The 12,201-nt window shown below is 37.8% G+C and overlaps 1 protein-coding gene across 1 annotated transcript; it reads left to right on the top strand.

The window, feature by feature from the left end:
* Positions 1–4,927: 4,927 nt before the first annotated feature.
* On the top strand, positions 4,928–11,031 carry LOC145779749 (uncharacterized). Its single transcript, XM_082591389.1, has 11 exons — positions 4,928–5,314; positions 5,740–6,051; positions 6,473–6,584; positions 6,666–6,748; positions 7,381–7,484; positions 8,124–8,213; positions 8,852–9,017; positions 9,465–9,568; positions 9,706–9,803; positions 10,188–10,304; positions 10,895–11,031. The coding sequence occupies exons 1-11, from the start codon at positions 4,928–4,930 to the stop codon at positions 11,029–11,031; spliced, it is 1,710 nt and encodes a 569-aa protein (XP_082447515.1).
* The last annotated feature ends 1,170 nt before the right edge of the window (positions 11,032–12,201 follow it).

Raw genomic sequence — 12,201 nt, forward strand, 5'->3', positions numbered from 1 at the left:
AAAGGCAATTGTGCCTTGCCTTTGTTTACATATTTTGTTACAGCATCTAAGTGTAAATATCATAAAATTTCTGCAGAAAGCCTTTGTCATATATTTGTAGCATTTTGCATAAAAATGTAATAATGTGTTTTAGTTTCCTCATCTATGTGCAATTTTACAACACACATTAAAGTGATAAACTGCTGATTTCAAGATTTAGATACACTTTGATGTTATGTTTGCTTCTTACTCGTTTATTGCGGTAACAAGGCAACCAGACATATGCTTACCAAACAGATAAAGTTTTAAAATCTGAAGAATTTCACATCTGGACATATTTTTAACAGATTAATAATTTAACAACGGGAATTTTACTGGTTGTATTATTTCAATGCGGAAATTTATAAGTAAAATAAGCCTTAAACGAATGAAAATTTATCGTATCGAGTAAATTAAAAGATTTGAAATATATTTCGCATTAATTTTCAAAAATCTATGAAAGAAAATCCAATTATTTGGTGTTGAACAGTTTACCAAACTGATAAAGTTTAACTCAATGGAATGATTTGTTTGTGCAGTCATGGCCACCTGGATAAGTGTTGCCATGGCCACCTGGATAAGTGTTGTCATGGCCACCTGGAGAAGTGTTGCCATGGCCACCTGGAGAAGTGTTGTCATGGCCACCTGGAGAAGTGTTGTCATGGTCACCTGGAGTAGCTTTAGGTGGCCATGGTGCAGTATATACAGTAGGATATCTTGGCGTAATATTGACCAGTTTTATAAAGTGTTAAAGCTTTGGTAGAGAGTTTGCTTTGTTGAACCATAGAGAAGATTTTTATAAAGTGTGATGGCAAAAGTGTTGAACCCAGGATGGGTCGCTAAGGTTGACAGTTTGAAGAATGCATTTGTAATGTGACAGCCGTGTCCACTGTCCAGGCTTACTTCCAGCGGTTGAAAACGTAAATTTTGAAGCAAAAACAAGAACGCTAAAACTTCGTATTTAAATTCAAGCATGCAATTGAAGACCTGAGTTGAAAAAATATTAAGCTCAACATACGGCTTTTGAGATAAAGCAAGTTAAAGTTATGTCAACGTTTGTTAAGCTTTTGTTTCTATGCAAATACCAGCGAGTGTTATAGCGAAATTATGCAATTTTTTAAACAAAATTTTGCGCGAAAACAGGTATTGACCATGATATAACACATTTTTGGGGTGTCCGACGTTTTCTTCGTAAACAGTTTTTCGTAAAGCAATTCTTCGTAAGCAATTTTTCGTAAAACAATTCTTCGTAAAGTTAATTCTTTGTAAAACAATTCTTCCCAAAGCATTTATTCCTGCATGCAATGGAGATTTCATGTATACGAAGAAATGCTTTACGAAAAATTCTTTTACGGATTTCATTTCACCAACAACTGTTTACGAACAATTGTGTTACGAAGAATTGCTTACGAAGAATTGCTTTACGAAGAATTGTTTACGAAGAATTCGCCTATAACCCATTTTTGGTGATAACTCAATTTCACAAAATGTTACTTAACTAGTTCTACAACTCCGGTCTTCAATTAGTTGTCATGCTGAAGTCGCAAGTCCGCCCCGTTAGCTCAGTGGTTACGCGCCCGGCTTAAGATCACGCGGCGCTGGTTCGACTTTCGGGGTGTGCGCTTGAGCAACGCATTTCAGGACTGCTCTCCATTCAACGGCACTTATTGAATGGAATAATTCTCCGGCAACAACACTTGAACAATCGGAAAGCTTCACTCTGCCAATCTCGGTAACCGGCCGTGCGTCAAGAGCCTCTACTAGTATGCGAAACTACCCGGAATAACCAATCAAGGCTTTGTCAGTCCGAAGATAAAGATTCAAAACCAAACCAAAACGCATGCTTTTCACCAGTTTCGAACCAGATCCCTTTCGAACGCTGTACTAAGGTCCTCACCATCCGGCCGTTCAGGAACAAACTGATGCATACTGTTAAAAGCATCATGTTTTGGCCATCATGGAATGGTCTCTTCCTCCTCCTGTGAATGTGATGCTGAGGAACAGACTGCAGACACATCATCGTGACCGTACCATCTTCAAGCTACCTAGCAGAGTAGAAGGTCTGCGTGTTTTAGATGATGAAACCAAAGACTAGCTGCTCTCTAACAGCCTTCCAGTGTAGTCCCAGAACATGGTGAATCCAGGGTGGTAAAAGGATAAACCCTCGGTCCCAGAAGCTCATACGAAGAAAAAGATATCTTGTTAATTAGTGACATAACTTGCATGTCCCAGAAGTTGAATCAGTGAAGTTACTTCTTTCGTAAAGTCAGGCGCTTAACCAATTATTGAGATATCGGGGCTTTCAGGTATGAAGACAAGTGAGGTGTTGGGGTTGCAGTAAACTAGAAGATGTTTTCTAAACGTCCAAAACACACTGTAGCTTTGCGGCGAAGTTTGAAGTGTGAAAGTTAATCAATACTGTCACTTAATGGTTTAATCTATTGGAATTTTGGCGTAGTAAAACGCAATCTGCATCGTTTACGTCCATTTGGCATTCCAGCAACAACACACTGTGTTTCTCGGCAGTCGAGTGTAGCAATAACTCAGCGATAGACACATAACTCGACTGCCGAGAAACATACGTTTTTGGGAAAAGTCTTGATGGCTAGCGTGTAGGCTACACCGGTATGGTTAGCGAAACACAATGCTCGCTGTTCTATAGTGAGTATAGTCAGGTAGTGCAGACGCCAGGAAGATCGCTCCTTCTCAACTAAACAACACACTGGTAAGCAGTGGCGTAGCCAGAAAAAAAATTTGGGGGGGGGCCAAATATTTTATGAATTGAAGAGAACAACAAAGTGTTTGATTTAAGACATCACCAACTGATGTGCAGTGGCGTATCCTGGTGGGTTGAGCAAGGGAAGCAATAAAAGTGGTGGGGGGTTAGAGCGTGCCGAAGGGCACGCGTATTGTAGGGGGTCCGGGGGCATGCTCCCCCGGAAAATTTTTGCAAAATTACACTCAAATATTGGGTTATAACGCTTTCTGGAAACACTTTTAGGGTAATATTTGTATGAAATTTATTTGCAGATAAACAGCTATTAACTTATTAAAGGTAGCTGTTACACACAAACGGGCAAAAATTAGAGAACACAAAAACTCAGCTACACAAAAACCCAACAGAGTAAGCGATTCTGAAATTGCTTCCACAGATTAGTTTAAAAAAGAAACGTAAATCGCGTAAACTTTGCACGATTTAGGATTTGCAAAATGTATTAGTGTCTTTCTGTGTGTCTAAAACAAGTCCTGGGGGGTGATAATAGCCAGATGTCTTGGAAAACGATGTAAATTTATACAAATTATACCATATTTTCAGCAAAGGGTTCAACTTCAGAATCCAAACTTTGAAAATTTGGGGGGGGGGCCATGGCCCCTTTCGCCCCCCCTGGCTACGCCTATGCTGGTAAGTAAGGCTTGTGCGACCACTAGCGGATTATATTGATTTTATCTCAATTAGAAGAAAGGGCAGAGTGTGATACGGAAGCCAGTTTAACAGTAAGACATTTTGCCAGGTCCCAATGACTGCAATGAGACCGCCCACTAATCAGAGACATGTTTAAGTACCGTCCAATTGTGACCCTTCTTGCACTCAGCCAGAAAGTTAGTCCTTGCTTTAAACTTTGTTTGGTAATTATAGAACAAAAAGAGTAATTACAAGGGTAGGAATCGAACCCACGCCATCGATATAACTACTTTTGCCCTAACTTTCTACGCCAAGGTACGTGATTGCTTCATTTAGCTTGTATGATTTGCTTTTCAAGCTTTTTCACCTAACGAAAAACGTAGTTTCCAATTGGTTGATTGCTTTGACGTTAAACTTGTCTCTGGCAGAGTTTTTTCTAGTTAACGTGTTTACCGGGTCATATGCGTTGAATTGCCTTTACCTGTTTCCGCAAGCAGTTCTTCACATTTCAAGATTTGCGTAAACTCCCAGAAGCAAATCTTGACGTCACAAAACGAGTTCTAGGAATCCGGCATTTTTGCTTAGCTGTGTTGCAGAACAATGGTGTGAAAATTGGAGTCGAAAGGTTGTTGAATGGAAAAGAGGTTTGTTTAGATGCCGTTGTGACTGTAAGTGCCTTTTCATAAGCTGGCAAAAAGCTGTAGATCTCAAATAAATCAATATTCTGTTTAAACGGCTATGGACTTTTTATGAACGATTGCTTAGTTGAAAAAACTTATTAAGTCACCTTACCTGCACATTTATGAGGGTTGCAAAAAAACTTTTGCAGAAATGCCAGATCAAAATTGTCTACAGAGTAGTAATCTTAGCTTAATATGATCTGTTATTTGAATTTTAACGAACTGTTTTTGAAAAGATACGGCATCCGTCTTTCAAATCGTAAATTACGTCGTCAGCATGATACTAATGCTGCATATATCTATTTCCATCTTGCAAAATATATTTGATTGCAAAAAGTTGGCGCCAGGGGCAGATCTAGCAAGTGGTCTTTGGGTGGCAATTTCAACAAACACAATGATGTATGAGTCTACATAAATCCGACCTTGCAAATTTACCGTAATTAAAGTTATTTTTCTATGTTTTAAGAGGTGCGGTTTCCCCATCCGCCCCTCTCCTGGATCCACCACCTGTTGGGGGTCCTAAATGCAGCGAATCATTACGTTTCTTAGGGGAATATTTGTGATGTGCTCTTAATTTGCTTCTAAGTCTACCAACATCGTATTTTTGTCACTCACATGGAAATCTTGGATAATATATCATGTTAAACTTAATATTTACTACTCATTAATAATGTTTTCATTGGATTTGGGTAAAAGAAAAAAAAACAAAAAAAACAAATTAAAACTTTTTGTTAACTTGCAGAAGAGAAGTAAGTATGCCTTAAGAAATTTGTTTTTGAAAATACTATCACTTCCATTATTCTTACATTTTATTAAAAAAACAAAGATGTCGTCACCTGTCACGAAGCTTCGTCATTTTTCGCGGTTATATTCTTTGAATTCGTCACATTCAACGAAGGCTCTCACATCTCCGCACTTAACCAATACTCCAGAGTTTCCATTTCTTCCTGATGAAAACATACGACACGTCGACACACCCTGCTCCAACAAATCACCAAATTTGTGTTCCACCCCTGCCTCTGGACCGTTCAAGCAGGCTTACGAAGGCACACTATCTCAAGGCCAGTCCAGCTGTTCTAGTTTGGCATCGACGAATTTCAACAGTAAATCTTTACGTCATGAGTTATCAATGAGAAATCTGAACTTGAATCTACCTTCAAAAAGAAAGCGATGTCTCGGAATTAGTGAAACAATAGCTACAGCAAAACTTAAGGTGAGTTGGTGAAAGCTTATTCGAGAGACTTCAATGTAAAAGAAAAAAAAGCTTTTGAATAAAATTCTTAACAAGGCTACATACTCAAAGTGCATTATTTTGTTATGTCTCTGGCTATATTCTTTCCCAACAATCCTTTCTAAAAGTTTGAAAGAAAAAAAGAAAGCTATATTATGCCTTAAGCGTAGGCTGCATGCAGTGATATAGCTTAGGCTATATTTTGCATCTTGCAAATTATATTCTTTCGCCTTATTTCGGTCTCAAGGGCTTCTTTGAATTCTCGATTTATCGCTTCTACTTTTTTCTGGGCGACTGTTACTTCATTGTAAGTATCGCTTTCACTTTGATGTTCAGACATTACACCAGACATTGCACCATATTAAAGTGTATTGATTTTATTGCTTCAACGCTTTGTTTGCATGCAGAACAAGCCTGTAGTCGAATTAGTCCATTGCAATGACGCTCAAGGACTTAGCGAACGAGCATCTGCTCGAGAAAGATCAAGATGCAATGTCTTCAGTACTTCAGTGATTCCATGTGCGTCTCCATGCCAGGCCAAGGCACAAATCTTTAGACTGAGCGGTCTCTTGATGAGTCCAAACTCTGTATCGTGGTCTGCGGAGAGTCCAATTCCAGTCCAAAGTAATGCATCAGCTCTGGCTGGTCGTTTCACTCTGAACGAGATGTGCAATAAAGCAAATAAGGATGAATCACGTGTTCTCAAAGCTCGCTTGCAGGTATGTATAGAACGCCAAGAGGAAGAAAGGTTCGAGCTGCTTTAAATTTTTAAAGAAAGTTGTAGTTTTGCATACTTGGAGGCTTTGGACCACTGACGCAGGCTCGGTCACCGAGTTTGACAAAGCGGAGTGTTTTGTCTGAATTATTCCATCCACTAAATGCTACTACATGGAAAGCAGTCCTTGAAATCCCTTGCTCAAGTGCACACCCCGAGAGTAGAATTGCGCAGTTTGATCACGAAGTTTTTCGTTTGTAAACTCAAGCGCTTAACCAAATGAGCTATCAGGGCAAGTCTGAAGGAGGACCTTCCGTGAAGATAAACACAGACGTGGACTCTCTCCCCATCTTATCTACTTACTTTACATCTTCAACCACAGGGCGCAAGCCTGGTTCGGATAGAAATGAATTTTTCTATTTTAGAAACCTTCTGAGCAATGTCCACCTGGAAAGTTATACTTCTGGGAGGAAAGCGAAGAAGAGATTATAGCGGAAGAAAAAGTTGGGAAGGGAGGATTTGGGCAAGTTTTTAAAGGTAAGCTTCATTTAGTTGACTACTAAAAGTAACAGTTCTGCTATTACTAAGTAGCCTAAATGAAATGATTTTTTAATGCAGGGATGTATCGCGGAGAGAAAGTCGCTATTAAAAAATTGGAGCATGCTTTCAAACCAAGACAAGCTGTTCTTGAAACGTTGCAGGTAACTGCATAGATCGTTACCCTACTTGATAGACTCATGATCACAAAATATTAAACAATAAATATTGTTAATAGCCTACTAGAAAAAGTGCTCAATGCCACGCAAAAAGTCAAGCAGAACTTATTACATCAAATATTACTCTCTAAAACCTCTACAGCCTGTGCTTGTTTCACCCTAAAAGGGGGATCATCAGAAGGTCCTAATTTGAATAGAATATATTTAACGATTTAACTATTATTATAACCATTTTATTTGAATAAGAACCTTCTGATGATCCCCCTTTTAGGGTGAAACAGGCTGTAAAAATTTTAAAGATAACTATATTTAACGTGATCACAAAATATAGTGTAGGCTACCAGTTTTTCCACCATACCTGTTATAAACACAAAATGCAAGATGATCTATTGATCTTGGCTTAACCTGAGCTATTTTTCCACACTCGTTGAAAGTAATATTGGCTGTCACAATGTTGCTAGTCTCAATAAAGCTACGGCAGATTAGTTTTGTTGTAACGATTTTTGACTTACACAGCTCAGCATCCAGATATAAAAACAAAATAAAATGTAAAACGTGTTATATTTTTTAAAACTTTTGCGGTGCTAATAGTGCTGCAAGTTAGTTTTTATTTACAGGGTGAATTGCAAGGATTACGTTTTTGCCATCCTAATATAGTGCGCACTCTAGTGGTGATTCAAACAAATCCTTTCTTTGACATCAAGTCGAAGCAAAAAAGTTGGTGAGTTGAAAAATTATTGCTTGCATACTTAAAATCGCTGCAACATAGTTTTAACAAGATATACGTTTTGGAAAAAGCTTTATCTTTTCCTATGTCATAGCTGTTTTAGTGTTTTTTTAAACACTAATGGGACTTGAAAGCTACGTAGGTTAATTACTTTAAATGCTTTTGTTAGTCCCAGCTGTTGATAGATCGCACCAATCGAATTGTTACGGAACGTGTACAAAATATCGGTTAGCATTGGTTTACAAAGCTCATCGTTGCTTGAAAAAGTATAACCTTACAATACTTAAAAAATTTCGACTAAGTTCTAGCTTTTGTCAGTTTAAATATGCATAGGTCGTCGTATTTGAAGTAATATATTTTGTTTGTCTTATCCAGGCCATTTATGGCCAGTGTTTGAAAAAGTAGATTAGGTATACATGCAAGGAGGTCAGTCATCGTGTCCACCTTCAGGAATTTCATTAGGTGTCCTCCTTTTGAAGAATAAAGGCACAGCTGCATGCTCTTAAACCAGCGTCGAAGCTGTGCCCATTTGAGCGTCACACCAGGGCTCATACCACTTGGATGTGCAACCGACAGTAACAGATTGGCAGTGATCAAACTCATTTATTACACTGATATCTTTTTTACTTTTAGCTACGTGGTTATGGAGCATGCAGGGAGTCAAAACTTGTCTCAGATCATCAACAATGCAAACGAGAATATTTCCGAAGATAGAAGATATAGGTTTGCTATGGACGATGACACTTTCAGCTGCATTTCAAATTAAACTAGAAATAAGCATTTTCAGATTGCCCCTGTTTTGATTCTAGGCCTAATACCTTACATTAATAATAATTGAAAACCGCTTTGTATTTTTTGAAGTAACACAAATGGAATTCTATGTGACTGTAAGGCTTTGCAGATATCCAAAACTACTATGGAAGTGTTTCAAGAAGAGACATTCTATCCGAGGAAAATAAGGTTTCTTTAACCCATCAAAGTTGACATAGCACATTGCAGCTATTTTTACAAGACGCGATTATAAATAGTAGGCTACAATGGCGTTAAATAAACTCTGAAAGTTCTGTTTTAAAACTAAGTGGAACTATACACATTGCAAAATGGTCCATTCTCACTCATAGTGAAGTAACTGGATGTTGGTGTGAAAAACGTTCAACTTTGAAAACAAGTTTTTATCTTTTCATTTATATTTTCCAAACAGCATTGCAAACCAGTGAAGTAAAACATTGTTTATTTTCTTCAAAATATAGAATTTAACAACCTGCTCTGATAATAGCTAATTGCACTAGTTCTCGGAACACAGTTCCCTAGTCATGTGCTATGACGAATGGTGTCAATCGATTGCATTGTCTATTTTACAGATATTTGTGTGATATATTAAGTGGACTCAGTTATCTCCATTCAAACAAACTTGCCCATTTGGATTTGAAACCAAGTAACGTAATAGTAACTCCGACCGATTCGTGTAAAATCTGTGACTTTGGCTCCTGCTCCCAAGTGTCAACTCCTAAAGATACAGGGAGTGAGGTAACCTTTAACTTTAATTTTGGGTTCTTGTCTACTTTATGTAAGTCTTTAACCACAGTAAAAAATATTAAGGAGTTTACACACCAAGTTGCATTACCATCAAGTTCTTAAATTAAATTACAGTGAAGCAAAAAATTGTTTTGATAAGTGAAGAAAAAAAATCTGGTTGGTTAAATATTTTAATGATTATGAATCTTTCTTTTCTTAAGCTTTCTACCAAAGCTTTTTTTTCAAAATGTTCTATCTCGCGGTATTATCCTATTTCCCATTCCATACATTCCATAGATGTCTTGATATATTCCTGATTATTGCCTCTATTTTGGTTCTTGATCAGTTGCCAGGATACTGCACGAGGAGACTAAAAACATCAATCCCATGTTGAGTTATGGATTGCGGTTTATTAGTTCTCAGTTGCGGTGGCAGTTTAATCAATTCTCCATCATACAGATGAGCTCTCGAGAGAGCAATGTGACCGCATCTTCAGACTCCGCTGTAAGCAACTCGATATTTTCTGGTCGTACAACGTCATCCGCAAGTTCTGCCAAATCATCGTGAGTCAGCACCATATTTTTTTAAATACTCGAGATGGACGTTGTTAGTCAAATACGATTCAACTACTTTTTCTGCGTTGTGCTTCTTAAGTAAAATTTTATCAGCACTAAAGTAAAATAATCAACCTTTGTTGCAGTTCTCAATTGATGGGGACCTACATATACAGAGCTCCGGAACTTCTTCGGGGCTACCATCCAACAGTTCAAGCCGACATCTTTTCTTTCAGTATCACAGGTAGAGTTTAAAAGCAAGAATCGTTTATTCCTATATCGGCAGAATTGAAAAGGAGTAGTTTCTATGAGTTGAAAGTTGAACGTTAAATAGTGAGCCTAAATTTTTCATGAAAAAAAAAACGTGGAAAATGCCTTAGTTGTCAGACGCTTGTAATTTATTTCAACTTGTAACTGTTTTTAGCATTAGCCTTAAAGCATGTTTAAAGCTTAGTCTCGTAGAGACATGATTTAGCAGCAGTGCAAATTATCCAAAGACATGACATTGATGTACAGTTTTCAAAAAGTCTTAAAAGTAGTAATCTTGATCTACTTTGCTTTACGCTAAATTACCGTTTCTAAGTCGTGCCACTTACAGAAGACATAATCAGTTTGTTTTTTCTTCAAGCTTGGCAAGTATGGAGCAGAAGATTACCTTATTCGGGTCAACACAACCACGCGGCCGTGTTTGCAGTTGTGGCTTTTGGAGCAAGACCAGTTATTCCTAAATTAATTTCCTTACCCAGTAAGTTTGCTTGGCATGATTATGGTGGAAATTTGTTGTGTTTAGCTATAACGACAACTTTGGTCCCAGTCATCATCGGCGTATGAGCAGATCTTTCCAGGCTAGATTGGAGGGAAGGAAATCATCTGCCACTCAGCAGTCTCGTCGTCCAGGACTCTCAACATGCGCACCGTGATGAGGCCGGTGGGTTAGGCAGTAGTGGATGACATGGTCTGCGGTCTTTTCAGTGGCACCACACTCGCATTTCGATGAAGGAGCCAGGCCCCACTTGTGCATGATGATTGGTCCCAGTGTAACCTTTTAAGCAAATAAGGTTTTGGGCTTACGGCATATTGTTACCCATAACCCCACTAGGCTATAAGCTTGTACAAGAAAACCCTTGTGGCTTGTTGCTTTTTCTTTTACTTGCTTGATTGACTGATACGTATAGTGACAGTCTGACAGAAGTTGATGAACTCAACGTTATAAAAATTGATTGCAAAAGTTATTCTCAATTAAAAGTTGGTTTCATTTATAAGATATTGGTAGGCGTATTTAAAAATGGCGTTTGTTACACTGGGAAAAGTAACATGTGTTTCTTTTCCATTCAGATGTCACACAAATAGAGAAGGCTCAGAAAATATTTTTTGAGCTGTTGACTCTGTGCTGGCACGCCGACCCATGTTGCAGACCAAACGCTGAAGACGCTTTGCTTTCTATGAATACTTGTCTAAGTCTCATAATATGAAGCATGCAGAAGCAGCTTTTATTGCTGGTTTCTTTGTATCATAGTTGGCTTTACTATATACGTACCAACTAGTCTAGCTGCTACGCTAGCAGAGGCACAGGCCTAAAAGTTTAAATATTTTTTTGAAATCAAGGTTGTATTGCTTTTTGTTGCTTACTGCAACAGCAAAGCTACGTATGACATTCAGTGGTAATATGATGCTTCATGTCTCAAACTGAGAAGGTATGAGATGTATATGTTGAAATGTTCGTAAAACAACCCTGACAGCAAAATCCACCATTTTTATATTGATTCAACATTTGCAGACGTTGAATCAATGTAAAAATGATGGATTTTGCTGTCTGGGAAATGCGTGCGTCAAACAATGTGATTAAAACAAGCTTTTAACGCGTGAAACAAGATCATACTTTTCTTTTCAAAATGCAACTAAAAGAAACTATAAAGGAAAACTAGCAAAATTGCTAATCCCTTGACATCTTAAAGCTTGTTATTATGGTTTTGCCTGTAACCTATTATTCCAAACAGGGCTACCTGATGTAAGATTGAATAGGTTTTCTGTTAGTTACCAATTTCTGCTAATGTTACTGACAATCTTTTAGATGTTCGTGTATACGTCTTATTTTAGTATTTTGTGGTCGGTGTATATCGTTGCGTCACTATGTGTGTTTAACTCACTAACTCAGTCTTTGAAGATGCCAATATTTACTGTTTTGCAAAATCATTATCGTGTGGTGTGTGATCTTTTAATTTTGCTATAAATCTTCAAGTTACAGTATAAACTTTTAAGCTATAAACCTTCAAACTTCTCGCAAAGATCGATTTCTTTCCTGCCATGATGATAACACACAAATAGCAAGTAACCTCACTCGGCTGCAATAGTTATCTCCACAGCAGATGAAAGCCAAGAAGTGACTGCAGGTGCAGAGTCGACTGAGCTAATTCTCTAACAGTGGAGATGCTAGTAAACCGACGAGCGACGAAGTTTGTTGTAAACTATATGTGGGCAAACTTAATCTCGAGGGCCGCTTTCAGAATTTGAATTTGTTTGAGGGCCGCACTGTAGTATAATTAAGATTATAAGCCAAAACATAAAATATAACATTCAAAACGCAAGCTTTTATTTAATTAAAGTGACAAAATAAAGGGAAGTTTTATATATTAAATAAAGAT

The sequence above is a fragment of the Aplidium turbinatum genome, chromosome 11, assembly GCF_918807975.1.
Source record: "Aplidium turbinatum chromosome 11, kaAplTurb1.1, whole genome shotgun sequence".
NCBI lineage: Eukaryota > Metazoa > Chordata > Ascidiacea > Aplousobranchia > Polyclinidae > Aplidium > Aplidium turbinatum.